The following is a 23,416-nucleotide window of genomic DNA, read 5'->3' as shown; positions in this document are numbered from 1 at the left end:
AAGTCTCAATCCAGAGACTTGACCCCATATTCTAGGTGGACACCTCAGTGCAGTACTGAGGAAGCGCTGCACTGTCAAATGATACCGTCTTTCGGATGAGACATTAAATTGAGGCCCCGTCTGCCTTCTCAGGTGAATGGAAAATTCAAAAAAGAGCAAGGGAGTTCTCTGCTACAACAACAACAACATCATCAACAACAACAACTTGCATTTATATAGCGCCTTTAATGTCATAAAATATCCCAAGGCACTTCACAGGAGTGTTATCAAACAAAATTTGACACCGAGCCACGTAAGGAGATAATATGACAGTGACCAAAAGCTTGGTCAAAGAGGTAAGTTTTAAGGAGCGTCTTAAAGGGTGAGAGAGAGGCGGAGAGGTTTAGGGAGGTAATTGCAGAGCTTAAGGCCTAGGCATCTGAAGGTATGGCCGCCAATGTCGGGGATGTGCAAGAGGCCAGAACTGGAGGAGCGCAGAGATCTCGGAATGGGTGTAGGGCTGGAGGAGGTTACAGAGATAGGGAGGGGCAAGGGATTTGAGAACAAGGATGAGAATTTTAAAATCAATGCGTTGCCGGACCAGTTCTTACGATCAGCGAGCACAGGGGTGATGGGTGAACGGGACTTGGTGCAAGTTAGGATACAGGCAACAGAGTTTTGGATGGGGGTGGAAGATGGGAGGTCGGCCAGGAAAGCACTGGAATAGTCAAGTATAGAGGTAACAAAGATATGGATGATGGCAGGGGCAGAGACAGGCAATGTTATGGAGGTGGAAGTAGGTGGTCTTGGTGATGGATCAGTTATGTGGTTTGAAACTCATCTCAAGGTCAAATAGGACTCCAAGGTTGCAAATGGTCTGGTTCAGCCTCAGAGAGTGGCCCTGGCGTCCTGGCTAATATTTATCCCTGAATTCACAACACAAAAAAACAGATTACCTGGTCATTATCTCACCGTTGTTTGTGAGACCTTGCTGTGTTCAAATTGGCTGCTGTATTGCAGCAGTGACTACACTTATAAAACACTTAATTGACTGCAAAGTGCTGAGGTCATGAAAGGCTTTTCTTTCTTTCCTGACTCTCAAAAGCGGTCTCAATATAACTCTGTGTCTCTTCGTCAGCTCATGACAAAGCTTGTCTCCAGTATTATATTTTGCTCCATAAATTCACAGAACACTAAACTGGGGGAAAGAGGATTGGGGGGCGGAGAATTTGAATACATTAATCCCAAGCATACTTGAGAGGATATCTTCCTGAGGTGTCCATACTTCTTCTGCACCAATAAACAAACATAAATAAACCCATAATAAATCCAATTAAAGATCTTAAATGGGAGGTCCCCCAGTGACTTACTGCCCAGATGGTGCTGAGTCATGTAGACCAGATAGACCCTGTTTTTCAGGAAGGTTTAATGAAGGAGAAAGTATATCAGGAAATGCTTGGCAGGAATACCTAGTGTTGCTTGAAGACAGGGGAGATACCAATGGGCTAAGCTATAGGTAACACAATACTGAAAATTTCAAAAGTTATCTTGTTTCATTTAGAACAATTAAATGATAACTTAGTCTTATATCTCTCGTGGTTGTGGTCATATTTTGCAAACAAGTGAGTAGCATACCTTCAACGAAACCTGTCACATTTCTCCTGGCAAACACGACAATATCAGATTGCAGTGTCAGAGAGCTGAAAGTAGCTGCAGCATCAGATAGTTAATTATAGCTGCGGGATTAGATAGATGTTAATAGCTGGTTATAATTGCAACGGTGATGCTTTTGACTGTGTTTATAAGTTGTCCCAATGCCTCAATTGATAAATGGAATTGAGCGACATAGAACAAGAGGGCTCCAGGTTCAATCTGCTTTCTGCGCTGAGTTAGCTGAACTCAGTCAGGGCAACAATACAGTTACTCAGTCCCAACTCCTCTGGGCTATGAAGGGGAGGAATCAAGAGGTTCCTTCTTTTGATTGTATTCTAGGGACCCCTACTGTGTGATTGTCAACTGAGAACAGGGTTGTATTTGGTTGTGATATCCTCTTTAGTTGAATAGCATGTCGACATTCACTATCAGGGATCACACATAAAAAATTCTTGTGTTACCAGAGGGTTCCTGTGGAACTATACCCCAACAAGAGAAGAGGGAAGAAAATTATAATAAACAAAGATTGAGTTAGAAGGTTGTGGGTTCAAGCTTCCCTTCAGAGACTGAAGCACATAATCTAGGTTTACATTTCAGTCATACTGAAGGAGTGCTGCACTGTTGGCGGTGCTGTATTATGGATGAGATGTTAAATCAAGGACCCATTTGCCCTCTCAGATGGACGTAAACGATCCCATGGCACTATTTGAAGAGCAGGGGAGTTGTCCTGGTGTCCTGGTCAATGTTTATCTCTCAACCAACACGGCAAGAGCAGATTATTCTGTTATTTATTTCATTGCTGTTTGTGGGACCTTGTTGTGCACATATTGGCTGCCGCGTTTCCTACAATATGGCGGTGACTACACTTCAAAAGTACTTCCTTGGCTGTTAAAGCTTTGGGATGTCCTGAGGCCATGAAAAGCAATGTATAAATGCAAATTACTTCCTTACCTACTGTGATGAGAGAACAAGAGTGCTCCTCCTCTTCTATGTGGTTAATTTGGTAAATTGTTAGCAATAAAATTGAAATATTACTTCATTAAACTACACCGATATTTTAAAATAGAGTTTTGGGGATAAATGGTATTCAAACATATTTGCCAAGCTTTTTTGTCGTAAAATATTTTATAATTCTCCCTTTTAAAAGATTGGTTTTCCTGAATACGATATTTTTGGTGGTAGAATTACTAACATTGGCAGGGGTGCAAAGCTGGCAGTAGTGGATCAGCCGCCCGCTCGTCACACCACCTGAATCAGACTGGATGTATAACGGGCGGTCGATTCACGACCGCCAGTCTTGCGCCCTCTGCCAAAGTTGAATTTTATCCCCTATGACCTTTACCACAATTGCCAAATTACAAAAATAAAGCAGTGTTCACTGTATATAGTTCAAGAGTATTACAATTTTTTTTTTCTGCTCAAAAATATCCTAAGCAGTAGTGATGTGTATCTGTGTGTTTGTTTTTGTTTTATTCGTTCATGAGATGTGGGTGTCGCTGGCAAGGCCGGCATTTATTGCCCATCCCTAATTGCCCTTGAGAAGGTGGTGGTGAGCCGCCTTCTTGAACCACACATGTCCGTGTGGTGAAGGTTCTCCCACAGTGCTGTTAGGAAGGGAGTTCCAGGATTTTGACCCAGCGACGATGAAGGAACGGCGATATATTTCCAAGTCGGGATGGTGCGTGACTTGGAGGGGGACGTGCAGGTGGTGTTGTTCCCGTGCGCCTGCTGCCCTCGTCCTTCTGGGTGGTAGAGGTCGCGGGTTTGGGAGGTGCTGTCGAAGAAGCCTTGGCGGGAGAGAGAGAGACACCAGCAGTTCCTCCCAAGCCGTAACTTTGACGGAAATTCTGCGGAAAGTCTTGTTGGTGAGTTTGGAGGGCTGGGCTGCAGTTCCTGCCAGCTCCTCAGCCAGCGCAGGGGGCAGCAGCGTGCCGGGAGGGGGGGGGTGGGCGTGTGACAAAGCGGAAGCGGTGCCGGGAGCCGGACGGGGTGCTGATTTATTTATTTTGCTTCCCAAGATTTTGCCAGTTACCGTGGTCCTGGAATCGGCTCCGACCGCCAGCCGATCCCGAAATAAGTGTAAGTGTGAATCCCGCTGGCGGTTGAACGGTGAAGGGGTTTTAATGGTTTTTTTTTAATTTACTCCACATCTGCCCAGGGTGAGGAGCCCCTCGAGTCCGCAGGCTTCAGTTATCCTGTGAGGCCAGTCTGACCAGTGGTGCAAGTCACAGCGTTAAAGTTACACACAGCTTAACAAAAGTATTTATTTATTTTTCCTCTTAAATTTTTACTCCTAGATTTTGGCTACGTTTTCTTCTTGAATGTCGCAAACATTTTTTTTTTAGAAAAAAAATCCTTCCAAACAAAAATTATTTACAAGCTAAACGTTTCAGCGATTTTTGTAAGATACGCTTTAGGAAAATTCCTGCCAGAAATGTATAAATCGAGGGGGTTGAAATGATGCAAACCGCAAGTTTGTATGTTATGGCTTTAAATCCTATCAATCTCCTCGTGGTGTATCTAGCACAGGCACGATCGGCCGAATGGCCTCCTTCTGTGCTGCATAATTCTATATGCGTGTGTAAAAAGTGAAGTCGTGATGATTGACTTCAGTTTTTCTTCTGGGTTGTGTGTTTGACTCCTATGGTTAGCAGTAACCTTATTGTTTTCCTGTGTTGGTTATTTTAAAAAGGTGTTAGTGTTTGGCAGATTGCCCAGTACAATGTATTGGGAGGGCGAAATAACACAATTAATAATGTGATTGTCATGTGTTAAATTTCACCAGCATTACAAATTATTTTCTTTGTGCAGCTTCTCACTCTAATTAAAGCTTAAAACGACATCACCTACATTGGAGCTGCATCGGAGTGTCTATTGACAGCACTGTGTCAGCCAATGAGTTGGAAGTGGGGCGGGACCTACGGCCTGCAGGACTTACAGCCGAACAAGTATTTTACCGGAGTGTCTATTGACACCACTGTGTCAGCCAATGAATTGGACATTTGGAAAGTGAATACCGCATCAGCATATATAAGAGAATGATCATGGGTGAGTGGGAGTACTTCAAAAGAAAATAATCTGCTTGGAGGGTTTACCTGATGCACTTGACTTCCAGCTGATAGTAAACTTCACTGTACTTAATGTGTGGACCTCAAAATCGGATCCAGGATGGATGCAGATTCACTGCTCAGGTCACTTGCACCCTTGACAGAGACTGATCCACTGGATATGTTTGAGCAGGTAGCTGGGAGCCCCGATGCAGTGGACTTCCATGAAGCTGTTTGGGTATTTCCAATATTTCAACACTGATTTGGTCATTTTTAAATTATAATTTTACTCTATCAATTTACTGCATAACATTTGGCTGTTTGAAAATGACTAATGTATTTCTGTACTGGATCAGTGGCCCTGCAGTTACTTTAGGTAATTTAGTGTTATCCTGAAAACATTTATTCTTGGCTGGGATAGAGTTCCATGGGTGCCAGTTCCCCTCCAATACAATGACCTTGACAGCCTCTTAGACGTGGTGGTGGGGGGGGGCGGAAGAATGATGAATGACCAGTTAATCTGTTTGGCCGTGTTGGTTAGTCACTGGGATAATTCTGTGCTTTTTTCAATGGTGCCATGGACTCTTGAGTTCTCAGTTTAATGTCTCACTGGAAAGATGATGTGGAGATGCTGGTGATGGACTGGGGTGGACAAATGTAAGGAATCTTACAACATCAGGTTATAGTCCAACTGTTGGGTTATAACCTGGTGTTGTAAGATTCCTTACACTGGAAAGATGGCACCTCTGGTGATTCAGCACTCCTTTGCTGTCCTGAAGTGTCATCCTTGATTGTGCACTGACATCCTGGAGTGGGGCTTAAACAACAATCTGGCTCAGAAGCGAGTGTGCTACCACTGAGCGAAGAATTCAAAAGAGAATCAGAATGGGAAATGGACAGAGATACAGTTATAAGAAAAGAGATGACACATTTTTTTTGAACTCCTGTCGCATTGCTCATGGACAGTTAGTAATTGTTTAAAATCATCGAATAAAAGGGGGGCTAAGAGACAACAATAAGCATTGTTGTGAGACCAGCGGTTCCCCTCATGTTCCGAAGCCATAACTTTGGCGGAAATTCTGCGGAAAGCCTTGTTGGTGAGTTTGGAGGACTGGGCTGCAGTTCCTGCCAGCTCCTCAGCCAGCGCAGGGGGCAGCAGAGTGCCGGGGTGTGTGACAAGGCGGAAGTGGTGCAGGAAGCCAGACGGGGTGTTCATTTGACAGCACTTAGGATTATGTGGCAACTCAGATACATTAGTATAATAACTGGTCAATTCTAAATAATTGTGTGCTGGTAGTGGTGAGCTTTCTGCATTCAGCAGCTGATGGTGATGTCAAGTGCTTCTTGAATGCAATTATAATGGAAAGGGACTACTTTTGCAATATTAAATTGTAATAGAAAACTGGAGATGGGGGAAAGGGACTTTGTCACCAGCTGGAGGAAGTCCATTTTGTATTTTAGTGACTGTGTAAAGATTAATTTTCTTTCATGACATTTTTTTTGCTTTCTTTCTGTTTTCTGGAATTTTACTGTCGAATTAACCCTTTTTCAGTTGTACTGTATATTTTCTTTTGAGGATATATAGCCCTGTGGTTTTTTTTCTTCCATTTAAGCGTTTGGAGACGGTGAAACCTGTTCTCAGCTCCCTGCCGGTGTTTCAATTTGGATGGGTGTGAATGATCCTGTGAGGACTCCACTTTGTTTTTTAATCCCTTAACCCCTGTTCACGATTGTTTCTTTTACTCCCCTTGATTATGCCGCCACTGGCCACAATGAGAAGAAAAACCCCAGGTTACAAGCTTCGCCAATAGATAATGGTCATGTGCTCTTTTGGCCCTAGCACCTACCATACACAAACATGATAGTAGCAGCCTAAGTCAGTCTACTTGCATATATAAAATAAGTTACAAAGTTAAAGCTCAAATGGTGACTGAAATGTCAGCTTAAGTTGTTGAATGTTTACATAAACTTGCCTTTTATTTCAGACAACCATTTAATTGCCAAAATGACTACGGCTTCTGCCTCCGATGCATATACACCAACTGATGCAACGTGCAGAGTCTCAGTGGAGAATGTTAGCCAGGTAATGTGGTAGATAAGAAATTTCTTTGAATCTATGGCAGTATGTGAGCTAAAAACAATATATCTTTTAACCATTGTTGAAGTTCAAATTGCAAAGCAAATGTTATTCACACTTGGGTTCCACCTAGTGGTTGGTTGAAGCTGCTTTAGCAAAGGTGTGCCTAGCATCATCTGACCTCGCAAAGAAGGAATGGAGCATGACCTGGGGAGGAAATAAAGTGGGGAGAATAAACCAATCCCAATTTATTATTTGCATTTTCAACTGTAAATTGTGTATTCAGTTTGACATTAATTCACTCTTTGTAGAACTTCACAATCACGGAAATATAAATGTAATGTATTTTAGAAATGTATTGAGGTGTGTGATTTGTTTACATATTAAAATGTTAATACATTTTAATATTGCATTTATTTGTCTTGTATTGAATTTATTAAGTTATTTACAACTAAATATTTTGGCACATAGTGCCCTTTTTAAATTTTGAGATTTTTGCATCCTCTTGTATATCACATTTATCCACTTAACAATGAACCCCATTTCAGACTTGGAAATTAGGTTCTGAATTAGGAATTTGCCTATTTATTCTATGCTCAGTTCTGGATTTTATTCAGCAGAAATCGTCGAGTTCCAAAGCATCAACGTCCCCTTCAGATAACTATTATCTGGCGCGAAGGCGCACACTACAGGTGGTGGTCAGCTCGCTACTAACTGAAGCAGGTTTTGAAGCAGCAGAAAAGGCTGCCGTTGAAACACTGACTGAAATGCTGCAGAGCTGTGAGTAGGAAATAGTTTGCTTCGTTCAGTATTGTTCAATGTTTGTATAGTTTCATCAGCACAAAGGTGAAGTTACAGTCCAGGGTCGCTGTCAGGGTTTGTTTTAAAATGCAGAACATTTAATTCTTTTCCCAGCTGATGGGCTCCATGCAAGAGACTCCATATGGTTGTTGCTGGTGGCTTGGTGTCAAAGCGTGTTGGTATATTAACAACGTGTGAGCCCACAAGGTTTGGGATGAATGTTTGCACTTTCAACCTCTTCATAAGATGAGTGTGAGCTTTCTTGCCAGCTTGATTTGTGAGAATTGTGACAGAAAACTCATTGTTTCCTGCATGGCACAATGTATTGGTGAGCTTTCAAAGCTCGTTTTTGCATTTCATTACAACAAGTGCAGCATTTTTATGTTATGTTATGACTGTACTTGCTTAATTCAATCTGTACAGTCCATCCTCCCGTATTAATATGAAATAAAGAACGTGGCATACTGTTCCACATTAGTGGACTGTCGTATTCGTATTTTTCAGAATTATCTTGCGCTCTCGACAACCACTGGCTCGAAGAAACCGACCCCTGCGTTTTGGCTTTCAACCCATGGCAGAACCTCCTCTCCCTGCAGTCTGCTGGTTTTTTCTTTAGTCAGCCTTCCTAGGGGTTACGGGGAGCGGGCAGGAAATTGGACATGAAGCTGAGTTCGGATCGGTCAAGGCCCTGTGGGTGGCGGAGCGGGCCTAGGGGCTAAGTGGCCGGGTCCTGCTCCTACTTCTTGTGTTCTTTAGATTTGAGGTTAGGATCAGATCAGCCATGATCTGATTGAATGGCGGAGCAGGTTCGAGGGGCCGATTGGCCTACTCCTGCTCCTAATTCTTATGTTCTTATGTTTGTACTCCAGTGTTAGCTTTCAGTCAAACTTACTACCCTCTCCAATCACCAACGAGCAAAATCCGTAAGGCTAATTTGGCAGTGACCCCCTGGTAAATTCATGTGAATGAGGATTGTCACGGCAGCAATATGTGTGAACAATCACTACAATATTATACCACCTTTCAATGTCTAAAGCACATTGGTTCCTTAATCCACATATGAACTGAGATCCGAGGAAGGGTTTATACCTGAAACATCAACTTGCCTTGCCTTTTCTCGATGGATGCTGCCTGCCTTGCTGAGTGTCTCCAGTGGTTCCTGTTTTTTTTTCATATTTCCAATATCTGCAGAATTTTGCTTTTTGTTCTAATCTGCTGTCCTGGGAATTAACCCCAACAGCCAGGTTTAGCTCAAAAGTAGCATTTTTAACATGCATTACACCAAATTAGAAATTCCAAAACATGGTGAGGATGTATTGCAAAAATAATATTTGTGTTCCTAATTTGAAGAAGGTGTGAAGAGAATGTTTGTATATACCTGAACAATGACTGGGGGATTTACTGTACTTAAAGTTTCCATTGTAATGTTTCAGCATCAACTTTCTTAAGTACTTGCCTCTTAGACATTTTTATTGTGTAAAGTTTACTGCACATTTTTATTAACTAAATATTGCATAATAGAGGATTAGAGGAAAATGTACAATGTATCTTGATCCTTTAGCATCGCTTTATTTAAATAAAAACACTTTTTTTCCACCTAGATCTTTCTGAAATTGGCCGAAGTGCTAAAGTATATTGTGAACATTCAGCAAGAACTCAACCAACCTTGTCCGATGTTGTGGTTACTTTGGCAGAAATGGGTATGTGCTATATTGTGTGCATATAATGACCTACTTTGTTAAATTTACTGTATGCTTTGTGCAACTTTCTTAAACCACCAGGGCCCAAAGTTAAGGTAACACGACCAGAAGCTGACCAGTGCCTAATCTGCAGTTGAAAAGAACAAAGTAGTTTGCAAGGAGTAAGCAAAAAAAAAAGCCCAGCTTTGCAAGAGAAATGTGCTTTCTGTGGGAGCTTGGTGCAGTTAACATGCATTAGTTGCACCACCATAGTTACTTGAGCATCAATGTTTTTGATAGAGTAGGTTGGGGGAAACTGTTTCCACTGGCATGATTCTGTTGTCATCGTTGTGTTCACTGGTTCCATTTAGTGGACCAGCGTTAATATTTGAACCCTGAACAAGAGAGAAAGACTTGCACCTTATTGCGTCTCTCAGGATATCCCGGCCAATGGATTGTTTTTTGTTGCATGGGTAAACGTCACAAATCTGTGCAAAGCAAGCTCCCACATACAACAGCAAATGAGACAAATGACCAATTAAACTATTGTTACACAATGTCTTTTTTAATTGAATCCATCTTAAAGCATTCTGAAACTGGTCTTGATGTATTCAAAGACAATAGATGGGCCGGGAACTAAAATTTATGGTAGCCTAGTGGTCATGGCACTGGACTAGAAACTGAGAGGAAATTAGTTCAAATCCCAATATGGCAATTGTGAAATTGAATTTAGTAAATCTAGCACCAGAAAATGACCATGAAATCTACTGAATTGTTGTAAAAATCCAGCTGGTTTACTAATGGCCTTCAGGGAAGGGAACCTGCCACCCCTACCTGGTCTGGCCGACATATATGACATGGTTAAGTCTTAATGCCCTTGGGGATAGGCAATAAATACTGCCATGCCCATGTTGCCCATGTTACCCACATCCCAAGAACACATTTTTAAAAATGTTTTTGGTGCTTGGTGCCAGATCTCAGTCCTAGTTTTTGCCACCCATGGTTAGCTTTAACCAGTTTTAGCCCAGATGAGGAGTGAAGTCTGTACTCTTCCCTCTGGACGTGCTTAAACCCCAAGTTCAGTGAAGAACCTCTACTGCAACTGTGTGACATTTTCACTTCCCATGCTACTGATCCTTGTTGTGATGTTTCAGCAAAACTAGCAATTAATGCTGAATTGTTGCCACTTTTGTGCCTACTAGTTTCATTTAACGAAGAATTGCTGTAGAGGAAAATGATTTGTTGATTTTTATACTCCTATTCTTCAGGTTTTAATGTGGATAATATTCAAGCATATGCCAAGCGTTCACAGAGGATGGTTATTACTGCTCGTAAGTATGTTTGCACCAAATGTTAACCATAGAATATTTTGGTCTGGATTTTGCACCATTTTATTTGGTTTATTCAGAGAAAAACCAAGTTAGGATGGCAGCAGAGAAGAGAGATACCGTTAGGGGTAGTGGAGCGCAAGGTCTTGTTTGCACTAGGGCAGGACCTGGTGTAGGAACGACACTGTTGAGAGAAAGAGACACTTTGTGAATGTGCGACCATTATGAGCTCTGGCCCAAACGATGTTGGCTTGTTAATTTCAAACCCACAGAAATTCAATGAAAAGTTAACTGTCCACAGCCAGAATGAATGGCTTCACTGTCTCCCAGGTAATTCGCTGACATAATCTCTCACCGAACCCCTGGGCATCTCATTCGTGACGGATTTCTGCTTTGTGGCTAAAAAACCTGAGTCGGCCAGTCACCGGACTAGGTTCCACCCCTGAAAGACTCAATCCTGAGAGTGAAATTGAGAAATGAACTTGTATTAAGAATCACATTGCTGATTTGCAGGCACCAAGAAAAATGAACCGTATTATGGACAAGATTTCATACTTCCCAAAGTTTTATCTTTTTTTGCCTGTTTTGCTGGAACTTGTGTTCTTTTGAATTTTTTTTTTTCTATTACTTCTAACCCATCTCATTTTATCTCTTCAGTTACTCTTTATTCTCTTTTCCATCCACCTTGAATCAATTGTATGATTCTCTTAACTTTTCATATGGTTCCATTCCTTTACCAGTTTTTTTGAAATCTTACGTACTTTTGGTTCTTTCACCCTGTCAACGGTGGTGATCTCTGGTCTTCTCCAGGGTTTTATCTTTGGTCCCCTCCTACTAATCATGTACCTGTCACCCTTCTGCAGCATTTTATGCGAGTGCGCGATCAGCTTCAATATGTGCATTGATGTCACCAAACTCTGTTGCTTCGCCATTTCAGTTGACTTCAGGGCAGATGCACTAATGTCTGATTGCCAATCTAACATTAAGTCCATGATCAGTTGAAATTTCTACAGCTTGATTACATTTTTGTGTTATATCCACTTGAACTGGTACACTCAGCAGTATAATTAGAGATTTTGTCCTTACAAACTTGAGTTTTACCTGCAGAAAGCATCCCAAAATATAACGCCCAATGTAGGACTGTTGGATATAGGTCTCGTGCTAGTGGAGGAAGCAATTTGAGGGGATTAAGAGTATTGTACAACAAGCATATTTGCCGAAGTGTATTATTCTTGAAGTGTATTGGTACCAATATGTTGTGTAAACCTGGTGAAAACATTGTGTTAGGCTAGCTAGTTTTGCATTATTTTCTGTTAATTCTGCTTTTTAGCATTGTTAATGTGGGATATACTTGTGAAAAATGCAAATCTTCATGTATCTCTGGCGGCCTTAAACAGCTTTTGGCTATGAAGCCTAGTCATTTTTTTATTCATTCATGGGATGTGGGTGTCGCTGGCAAAGCCAACATTTATTGCCCATCCCTATTTGCCCTTGAGAAGGTGGTGGTGAGCCACCGTCTTGAACTGCTGCAGTGCGTGTGGTGAAGGTTCTCCCACGGTGCTGTTAGGAAGGGATTTCCAGGATTTTGACCCAGCAACGATGAAGGAATGGTGATACATTTCCAAGTCAGGATGGTGTGTGACTTGGAGGGGAAGGTGCAGGTGGTGGTGGTGTTCCCATGTGCCTGCTGCCCTTGTCCTTCTAGGTGGTAGAGGCCGCGGGTTTGGGAAGTGCTGTCGAAGAAGCCTTGGTGAGTTGCTGCAGTGCATCTTGTGGATGGTACACATTGCAGCCACAAACAGCTCTGTAGCTGTTGGTGGACTGATGTTTAGTTAGTGTATGCGTTATACTAGCTCTTGTTGCAGAGCATTTCCCCAGCGAGTGATGCAGTTCATTATTTTTTTCGCATGTTTTGGAAGCTTCAATTCACTTTGTGAAACCATACCAGATGTTTTTTTTCATAAGCTGATACTTGTCAGTGGCTTGAAAGCAAACGGGAGCTCTTCAGTAAAACACAGAAAAGAAAAACATACCAAGCTTCATTGTTGCCCGTTGATTTTCTCCTTGGAAGAACTGGTCTATTTGCATTAAATGTTAAGCTGCTGGGAACCTCAAGAGTAGCCATTGAACATGATCCTCTTCCACAGCTTTATGCCCGCCTCCCAAATGTTTTCCCCTCTTTTCCTAAAGGTTGGTTACATCATCACATCTGGTAGCACGCCTCTGATAGCTCAGTTAGGTGGCCATTCTTCATATATGAGCCTTGGTGATTATTAGTGGGCTATTCAACTGTATGAGGACTTCATAGTTATCTTTAGGAAGGATGTGAAGGCCTTAGAGAGGGTGCAGAAAAGATTTACTTGAATGATTCCAGGGATGAGGGACTTTAGTTATGTGGATAGACGGGAGAAGCTGGGGTTGCTCTTCTTGGAACAGAGAAGATTGAGAGGAAATTTGATAGAGGTATTTAAAATCATGAAGGTTCTAGACAGAATAGATAGAGAGAAACTGTTCCCATTAGCGGAAGGGTCAAGAACCAGAGGACATAGATTTAAGGTGATTGGCTAAAGATCCAAAGGCGACATGTGGAAAAACATTTTTACACAGTGAGTGGTTAGGATCTGGAATGCACTGCCAGAGTGGGTGGTTGAGGCAGATTCAATCGTGGCTTTCAAAAGGGAACTGGATAAGTACTTGAAAGAAATGAATTTGCAGGGCTACGGGGAATAGGGCGGGGGAGTGGGACAAGCTGGATTGCTTTTGCATAGAGCTGGCACGGACTCAATGGGCCGTGCTGTAACCGTTCTGTGATCTTGATTGACTTCTTACCCGATGTCCATGCATGCACACTTTTCAGCAGTTATCACTGGTTAGCAGTATGCTATAGGAATCCTGGTTTTTTTTTTGGTTTGTATTGTCACTCCTAAGTCCAAGAACTTGTTAATACCAGACGTACTTTTGAAATGGGGTGAGAAAGAGAAGAGGACGAAGAATTCAGGAGCACTAAGGCCAATTGTAATGGTCCGGCTGCTGCTGAGGCGGTAATCAATTTCTAACGGCAAGTTTTATTTTTCCTTTAAGCTCCTGTTACAAATACCCCAGCAACCCCCAGAGCACTTTCTACTGGACAGAAAAGAACACACCCCTCATATATCCCAGGCCATTTTCCGGAGTTCCCTGATCCTCACACCTATATAAAGACACCAGTAAGTGTAAAAACTATATATTTTGTATTATTGTGTTCTGTTTCACACTTCTAATATAATTTAATACGTGATGCAGCAAACCACAAATTTGTGAATTAATTTGATCTCTGTTTTAAAGTTGTGGGGTGACCTCTGAAATGTAAAAGATGTATGAGTGCTATTGTGTTAATACCAGGCAGAAGTGGTACTGGTTTGGAGAGGAGGCATTGAGTGCAATAGAAAAAGGATTTGAAAAAGGTGCAGTTTAAATCTCTTGAATCCCATAGTGACTGAAATAAAAAGTAATTAATTTGATGTAATGAGAACTGATTTAGTTAAGATGGTAAAACAAAAGCAAAATACTATGGATGTTGAAATCTGAAATAAAAAACAAAAATGGTGGAAAACAGCAGGTTGGGCAGTATCGGTGGAGAGAGAAACAGAGTTAATGGGCCAGATGTTGCTGTAGCAGGGCATCTAACGGTGTCTACCGTTAGTTAGACTTGCCTTTACACGTTTAGGTTATTACATTTTTTGCGTGGCAAGTCGCTGAAAGTGCGAGCTGATAACATTGCAACGAGGGAAACAGGGCACCTGGGACTTGAGTGAACAGGGCAAGTAACTGTATCTCCTTAACCAGTCAGATTGAAGGATTGTGAAATTAACACTGCAAGGACTGAGAAGGAAGTGTGAATTAGAGTGGGCGAATTCAATGTCAAGTAAGGTACAGAAAGAGAAATAAAAAGATTGGATTAAGAGGGAGAGGGAAAAAAAGACTAAGGAAAAGTTTTTTTTTAAAAGTTTTATTTTTAAATTTGACACTTTAAAAAATCTCCAACAACAATTAATCTGAAGGAATGAGACTCCACATTTGTAATCAGTACCAGAGAAGTTGATTGGCGGTAATTAACTTATGTCGTTAAAAGGTTACTTATACTTGAAATGACAAGACTTACCTTTCTGTGGGCGAGTTTCGTTCGTATCTACCACGCAAATACAGCAACTTCACACCATTCAATGCATTTCAATGGTGAGGCAGACAGCGAGTTACCATTTTCGTGAAGCTAACAGTGGAGCAGTACAACTCTGGACATCAGCTTTTGGATATTCATGTTTAACCGCATATCTGCCCCTCGCCTGAAGTTACTGTACCATTTGTGCGTAAATAACGGTGAGCACCATTAGCCTCACTGTTATTTTGACAGCAAAATCTAGCCCAATGTTTCAGGGCAATGACCTTTCATCAGAACATAGTTAAGATGCTGCTTTAGATTAGTTGGGTTAACAATTCAGCGTAACCCCCATTTCATTTCCTTCGAGAAATCGAGATTATAAAATTGCGGGTTAATACCATTAGAACAAACTTATTTGTGATTTAGTCAAACGTTTACTTAGGTTTGTTTTAAGGAAGTGTGATTTTCAACATTGGCAAATTATTCAGGTATTTGACTGCAGGCAGAGGGAGAAATAGAGGAGTGAAATATAAGAATCCCAGGCATGTAAATCAAACTCTAAAATGTGTTATTGATGAGGGCTTTGACGGGGAGAAGATGATGAGACAAGGAGATTGTTCTTAACTTTTGACAGTGTGCTAAGACAGATTATTTGCTTGTGATACAAACTGACTTTAGCTCAGAAGAACTGCATTTGCTTCACATGTCATGTGGATATTCAATTATAGTTTTCCCTATGTTAGACTATCAGAGAGCCAGTTTCTGATTACCAAGTGCTGAGGGAGAAAGCTGCATCCCAGAGAAGAGATGTGGAGCGAGCTCTGACCAGATTTATGGCCAAGACAGGAGAGACAGAGAGTCTGTTTAAAGATGACGTCTCAACATTCCCATGTAAGCATGTCATTTTTACTTCAGTATAAAAATAGTTAGGCGGAAGAGAGTAAGTTCATAGAATCGTGGAAAATTTACACCACAAAAGGAGGCCATTCGGCCCATCGTATCCGCGCCGGCCAAAAATGAGCCACCCAGCCTAATGCCACATTCCAGCACTTGGTCCGTAGCCTTGTAGGTCATGGCACTTCAGGTGCACATCCAGGTGGTACTTAAATGAGTTGAGGGTTTCTGCTTCTACCACCCTTTCTGGCAGTGAGTTCCAGACCCCCAATACCCTCTGGGTGAAAACATTTTTCCTCAGCTCCCCTCTAATCCTTCTATTAATCACTCTAAATCTATGCCCCCTGGTTATTGACCTCTCTAAGGGAAATAGGTACTTCCTATCCACTCTATCTAGGCCCCTCATAATTTTGTACACTTCAATTAAATCATCCCTCAGCCTCCTCTGTTCCAAAGAGAACAACCGCAGCCTATCCAATCTTTCCTCATAGTTAAAATTCTCCAGTCCTGCAACATCCTCGTAAATCTCCTCTGTACCCTCCCTAGTGCAATTACATCCTTCCTGTAATGTGGTGACCAGAACTGTACACAGTACTCAAGCTGTGGCGTGACCAGTGTTTTATACAGTTCCAGCATAACCTCCCTGCTCTTGTACTCTATGCCTTGGCTAATAAAGGAAAGTATTCCATATGCCTTCTTAACCACCTTATCTACCTGTCCTGATACCTTCAGGGATCTGTGGACATGCACTCCAAGGTCCCTTACTTCTTCTGCACCTTTCAGTATCCTCCCATTTATTGTGTACTCCCTTGCCTTGTTTGCTCTCCCCAAATGCATTACCTCACACTTCTCCAGATTGAATTCCATTTGCCACTTTTCTGCCCACCTGACCAGTCCATTGATATCTTCCTGCAGTCTACAGCTTTCCTCCTCACTATCAACCACACAGCCAATTTTTGTATCATCTGCAAACTTCTTAATCATGCCCCCTACTTCAAGTCTAAATCATTGATATATACCACAAAAAGCAAGGGACCTAGTACTGAGCCCTGGGGAACCCCACTGGAAACAGCCTTCCAGTCATAAAAACACCCATCGACCATTACCCTTTGTTTCCTGCCACTGAGCCAATTTTGGATCCAACTTGCTACTCTCCCTTGGATCTCATAGACTGGTCAAAAAAGTACTAGCCCGTCATGTAGGACCTTGTCAAAAGCCTTGCTAAAATCCATGTAGACTACATCTAATGCACTACCCTCATCGACCCTCCTTGTTACCTCAAAAAATGCAATCAAGTTAGTCAGACACGACCTCCCCTTAACAAATCCATGGTGACTGTCCTTGATTACTCTGAGCCTTTCTAAGTGACGGTTTATCCTGTTCCTCAGAATTGATTCCAACAATTTGTCCACCAGTGAGGTTAGACTGACTGGCCTGTAGTTACTCGGTCTATCCCTCGCTCCCTTTTTAAACAATGGTACAACGATAGCAGTCCTCCAATCCTCCGGCACCACGCTTGTATCCAGTGAGGATTGGAAAATGATGGTCTGAGCCTCTGCTATTTCCTCCCTTGCTTCTTTTCGCAGCCTGGGATACATTTCATCCTGTCCTGGTGATTTATCTACTTTCAAAGATGCTAATCCCCTTAATACTTCCTCTCTCACTAAGTTTATCCCATCCAATATTTCACACTCCTCCTCCTTAACTACAGTGTCTGCATCGTCCCTTTCTTTTGTGAAGACAGACGCAAAGTATTCATTAAGAACCATACCAACATCCTCCTCCTCCACACATAGGTTACCTTTTTGGTCTCTGATAGACCCTAATCTTTCCTTAGTTATCCTCTTGCTCTTCATGTATTTATAAAACATCTTTGGGTTTTCCTTGATTTTTACTTGCCAATATTTTTTTCATGCCCTCTCTTTGCTTTCCTAATTTCCTTTTTAGTTTCACCCTTGCACTTTTTACACTCTAGGCTTTCTGTAGTATTGAGTTCTCGGTGTCTGACATAAGCTTTCCTTTTCTGTCTTATCTTACCCTGTATGCTCCTTGACATCCAGGGGGCTCTAGATTTGGCAGCCCCACCCTTTATCTTTGTGGGAACTTGTTTGCTCTGAACCCCTTGAATGCCTTGCACTGCTCTGACCTTGATTTACCTTCAAGTAGCTGTTTCCAGTCCACTTTTGCTAAATCACTTCTTAGCTTAGTAAAATTGGCCTTTCCCCAATTGAGAACTTTAACTCCTGTTCTATCTTTGTCCTTTTCCATAACTATGCTAAAACTAATTGAATTATGATCACTACGAGTTTGAGTGAAGTTTTTTTTTAAGAGGATGCAGTAAGTGAATAGATGGAGTTTGCACTATTGAAATCCTGGAGTACTTGAGTGTAGGAAACCAAATGCCTCCAGTGCATCATGAAAATTTTGCTCACTCTGAATTGAGTGTTGTGTTTACACAACTGGTGCAAAACTGAATTTAACTTTTCAAAGCTGGGTAATTACTGAGTGCTGAAGCTGCTTTAATACACACTCACAATATCCTGGGACTGGCTCTCTTTTGTTTCTAGACAGAACTCTCTGCTCCCCTGGAAATCAGCTTAATGGGAACAGTGGTGTAAAAGTTATGATGCTGGAACTAGTAATACAGAGGCCTGGATTTATAATCCAGAGGAATGTGAGTTCAAATCCCACCATGGCAATTTGAGAATTTGAATTCAGTTTACAAAACCTGGAAATAAAAAAAAAGCTGGTATCAGTAAAAGTGACCATGAAGCTGGTTCACTAATGCCCTTCAGGGAAGGAAATATGTCCTTACCTGGTCTGGCCTGTATGCGACTCCAGTCCCACACCACTCATAACTGGCCTAGCAAGCCACTCAGTTGTATCAAACCACTACAAACATGGTGTGCAGTGGTCCAACAAGGCGGCACACCACCATCGTATCAGGGCAACTAGGGATGGGCAATAAATGCCAGCTTCCCAGAAACGCTTATTTTTTTTATATATATATATATATATATACACTCCAACTCCAAATAATATTATAAGTAAGTTGTGGACCTAGTAGGATTGTTTTGATGCGTGACTTAATACGCAAGACAGAATCAATAATATTTTGTTGTACTCACTGTCGGCAGTTGTAAAGAGATGTTTTGCTGATTCAGTCGCTTTCAGATGTGTGGTTTTATTGCGATCACAACAGTAGTTCAAGAAGTAGAAAGCTCTGACCGTGATTATATAACTATGATAAAGTTCAAATGTTACTGTTTCGGCAGTTTTTCAAATGTCTGTTGTGTTGATATATAACTTGTCCAGTTTGCAATCATGGATTGTGTAGAATCTAGCAACTGTACTGATATTTTAATGATTTAAGAAATGTGATTGTCCAATGGGCTCAATCATTAGAGAGGTGCACAACCTCTCTGCTAACCCAGAAATTCTATCTTTTTATTAGAATGTTTGTTTTATTCTTTTAAAGTGATTGCTGCACGAACCTCGACAATTCCTTATCTAAATGCCTTGCTACCATCCGAGCTGGAACTGCAGCAGATGGAGGAGACAGATTCCTCAGAACAGGATGATCAGACTGATACAGAGAATGTTGCACTAAATATGAATACCGTATGTTTCCAATACACTTTCATTGCAATATTTTGTCATCTACAATGTTTGCAAATGACATTATACAGTAAGCATACTGATGGTGGAGCCTCAAGTTTACCTTTTTATGAAAAGGAATTCATGACTGTCTGTCTTCCACTGTTCCTCCATGTTGGGGCAGTAATAGGTTATCCCTTAGATCTGCTCAGAAATGGGTATTTTTGCTGCCTCTGGTACATTTTTATCCAAATTGCAGTACTTGTGTAGCACAATTTGCTTTTCAAAATAAGTACAGTGATTCATGGGCTTCTCGCGGGGTGTGGTATTGCACCGAATCACTTGAGTTCATATTTGAATTACTTAAAAAATGTAAATATCTGAAGTTACGGTTGAATTTCAAACCAGTGCATACTGAAATTGTGAAGAGGAGGTAGCCATTAAACAATAATATTCATCAAAATAGAAAATAATCCGAGACAGGTACCATTGGTTTTTGAGATGAGTATGGCATAATCACAACCCTGGCTGAGTATTCCTTTCCTTACCTGAAGCGCAGAGACCAGTTTTAGCTTCAGTAATTGCTATGATCAGCTAACTCAGCACAGACCCAGGATTAGACTCAATGTCCCTTGTTTGTATAAGTCAGCCCCCCTCTCTTCCCACTCCCCCTCTTTTCCACCCCCACCCAACTTGTTGAGTTCCCTTCCCTGTTGACAACCATTTGCTGGTCAAGGGGATAGGTGGATAACCTGCTTTCAGGCTCCAGTACTGCCACTATCATTGGGTGAAAGTGACACATTTGGCCTGTCCCTTGATAGCACAGGTTGAAGCAATACTTCAAAGTATTGCCTCTTTGAACAACCTTACACTAGTAGATGTTAAATATTGATAACATTTTTGTTTATAAACAGTCTTTTGTTACTATTTGATAGTGAATAGCTGTGAGTAATTGCAAAATAATCTAATTGAAGGGCTCAGATGATGTTGCGCTGTGTGTTTGTGTAATAGTTCTCTGATCCTGAAATTAGACTATATTGCCTTGTAATCTTTCTGGTAGCTTTATTGCCTTTTAATTTTATGGGATGGTTTTATTCAGGTTTTGTCAGTAGTGACCATGTCCCATCAAATGATGTCCAAAACTACCTCTATCTAAATTTCTTTTGAAAGGGGCAGGGAAGAGGAAGTATTCCTCACAATGCTGACTATTGTAAATGCTAAGTTCTGAGACAGTTTTTTTTTGCAAAGCTGGCTGTGTTGTAAATGCTGTGTAACAAGGCAAATGTCTCTTTATTTTCTAGGATGAACTGTCTGCTGAAAAGGAAAATTCCATGTTGCAACAGAACTCGGGATTATCTAACAGTAAGAATAGTGAAGAGCAGATGATTGACAATCCATATCTGCGACCAGTCAAAAAGCCCAAGGTCCGTAGGAAGAAATGAGCACTGGAGAAAATACAAGGATGATTTCAGTAAAATACCATGCAATGTAATGATACAACCATTTGAACTGAAAAAGTTGTTTCATTTGAGAACTGTCTTCATCTATACAAATTGTGAAAAAGGTATTGTAGGCCGAATGGAGTGAAAGGGTGTTGGTCCTGGAAAATATCTTAAAAGAGGCAGTGTCCATTTGGTAACCCAGTGTAAAGTCCGGATAACCAATATATAAAGCCAGAACCTTCTGCACCTCCTTTTTGATGGAGCAAACATACTTTTGTTGTAAGTTTTAAAAACTGCTTGAAATACATTGCAGAACAGCTCATGGATGTCTTATGATCTTTGTCTTTGCGAGAAGATCACATGTAGCATAGAGTATAACACACATATACCAGTGTGGTAAAAATAACAATACTTGTTCAACATCACCTCTTGCAGTGACAGTTATGTATTGTTGTCCTTTCTCCTGTTCACTGCAGATTATTGTGGATCCAAATAGAGAAAAGGTTTTTATAACCACTTTGTGTGCAATTCATTTGTTTTACAGCTTTGACTGTTTGATAGTATTTTCCACACTGCTTGCCTTTGCAGCTGGTTACAGGAGCTTTTAAGTATGACTGTTGCCCAACAAATGTATGTAGTGTAGCCGTTGTACAGTTTAATGTAAATAAATATTTCTTCTGGTTTAAAAAGAAATCTTGGTGTTGAACTACAAAAATGCATTGAACTGGTCTGCAACATTTGATGTGCAGTAAAAGCCTCTATGCACAATGCATATTCAGAATCACTAGTGCAACTATCCATTCAAAGGCTTTAACACAGATTTGCCTCAGCACAAATGTATTCTCACCATTTTCATTAGAATATTGGAAGTTACCTCATTTTAGACCTGAAATTAAAAATACCCAGATCCAAAGACATTTGATGTAAAGGCCCGATTTGACAGCAACCAATCAATTATTGTTGGCAGGTTTTGATAACTTTTCAACATGCCTCCTGTTCTGAGTAACACTTTTTTTTCCAGTTAAAGAAATAAAGATTCTATTGTCGATTGCTTATCTGAAGGCATACAGTAACTCCAGTAGCATACCAGAAGACACTTGTTTTTTCCTCTAATTTACTTCTCTTTTTCCCCCTCCCCCAAAGGTTTTGACTCCTTTCCGAGGGTACTGTTGCTAGGGTATAGGCACCAGTCAGTCTCCGATACATCACCCAAATGGCCGTTCGGCATGTGAGTCTAGTCAGTGAATATCGAATGCAATTTGACTATGGCTATTTTTTGTGATAGGCCTTGTATTGGATTAGATTCAGTTAAAGGTTAAAACTCTTCCATCAGAAGAGTCTGTTGATAAGACCGCATGAATTTGCTATCAGATCAATGAATGAAGCATAAATGAGTAAAACTAGATTAATCCTTTCTATTTGATGTAAAGGTTAGTATTTATGTAAAACTAAGTTGCTTTGCCTGTATATCATCCTTAATACAATCTAACCAGCATTTTTGAGGTCTACATCTTGGTCTTGTTCCTATTACATTATAATAACAATAACTTGCATTTATATAGTGCCTTTAACATAGTAAAACATCCCAAAGTACTTCACAGTTGCATTATCAAACAAAATTTGACATAATGGATTGCAATCTTTGCTAATCTGTCTTTACTCACTCGCTATTATCATTCATTTTATTTGCATGTTCAAACCATCTGGGTCACCTTTCAGTGATTCGGTCAATTACTGTTTTTCGATTAGGTACAAAGAAAAGTTTAAAAATTATATGTACTGACACACTTACAATCCTCAGGCTGTATCTGGAAATGCCAATTTTTTTTTTGGATCATTTCCTCTCCGCTCCTAAGGTGTTGACTTCTTGCTTGGTATGATTATGGTTCCACTAGTCACACCCCTGCCCAACTGGTTATTCGTTGTGAGCATTTCTAGTGAATGTCGGCAGGCTGAATCAACTGCAGGTGGGCATGGAGGCTGAGCCTAATCTTGATGTCCACACATATGGGCTTCCATCGAGATGCTTAATAGTGATTTAGGAATGGGAACCTTGGTTACTTTTTTAATTTCTAAGCAAGAAAAAAGGAGGCCAAATGTACTGTTCCTTGGCTGAGATCAGTTAACTCCGTATAGACCAGAGATTAAACCTGAAACATTCCTGATCTATCTGACTCAGACGTTCACTGGACAAACCCAGTGAGTTAGGGGTACCCTTAGCCATCTTTTGAAGCGTTACTTTTAATTTTTCTCATACAGTGTATCCAGTTCATTACATTTTTTGTTTTTCACGAAATGCTGCCGATCGTAGCCATGTTAAGAAGGTACACAACCAATGGTGCAGTAAAGCGTGTCACCAGCACTGTAAATGGCAGCCTATTTATTTTTAAACTGCATTTAGTCCCAGGTTCAGCAAAACAAATTATATTATGGAAATTTGAGGCTCAAGTTTCATTTGCTCATTGTTGGTTGGGTTTTCTTAGCATTTTTATGGTAAAGTTTTCACTGTTGCACCAACAGTCAAACTTGCAAATTTGATCACAACTATTTTCTCACTTTTGAAACTAAACTTTTTGCTTAGATCATTTTGAATAAAACACCTTTTGTGATGTACTGTGAAGTGCTGCGCCGTACTTCATGTCTCTGATCTTAAACTCATACTATGGGGAATTAAGCCGAACCTATGTCATTACTCTGGACACCATGCTGGAGCACAAACATAGTGAAAGTTGGTTTATTAAGTACAGAATAAAATTAGAAAATCCTGGCACTAAACAGCAG

General features: G+C 40.9%; 1 protein-coding gene across 1 annotated transcript; it reads left to right on the top strand.

The window, feature by feature from the left end:
• Window positions 1-3,588: 3,588 nt before the first annotated feature.
• taf8 (TAF8 RNA polymerase II, TATA box binding protein (TBP)-associated factor) lies at window positions 3,589-21,328 on the top strand. The gene is made up of 10 exons (XM_068007568.1): window positions 3,589-3,711; window positions 4,444-4,680; window positions 6,665-6,762; window positions 7,377-7,536; window positions 9,159-9,257; window positions 10,505-10,567; window positions 13,646-13,770; window positions 15,446-15,593; window positions 19,075-19,217; window positions 20,495-21,328. The coding sequence occupies exons 2-10, from the start codon at window positions 4,671-4,673 to the stop codon at window positions 20,633-20,635; spliced, it is 987 nt and encodes a 328-aa protein (XP_067863669.1). The 5' UTR covers window positions 3,589-3,711; window positions 4,444-4,670; the 3' UTR covers window positions 20,636-21,328.
• Window positions 21,329-23,416: the final 2,088 nt, after the last annotated feature.

This window comes from Heptranchias perlo, chromosome 27 (assembly GCF_035084215.1).
Source record: "Heptranchias perlo isolate sHepPer1 chromosome 27, sHepPer1.hap1, whole genome shotgun sequence".
NCBI lineage: Eukaryota > Metazoa > Chordata > Chondrichthyes > Hexanchiformes > Hexanchidae > Heptranchias > Heptranchias perlo.
Note: the sequence above shows the minus strand (reverse complement) of the source record. Positions and strands in the feature narration are given on the sequence as shown.

What these genes read in the sequence shown, in the direction of transcription:
- taf8 (XM_068007568.1), top strand. An exon ending in GGTTACTTTGGCAGAAATGG is followed by an intron (nt 9,258 to 10,504) that starts GTATGTGCTATA and finishes CCTATTCTTCAG; the next exon opens with GTTTTAATGTGGATAATATT. An exon ending in ACACCTATATAAAGACACCA is followed by an intron (nt 13,771 to 15,445) that starts GTAAGTGTAAAA and finishes TCCCTATGTTAG; the next exon opens with ACTATCAGAGAGCCAGTTTC.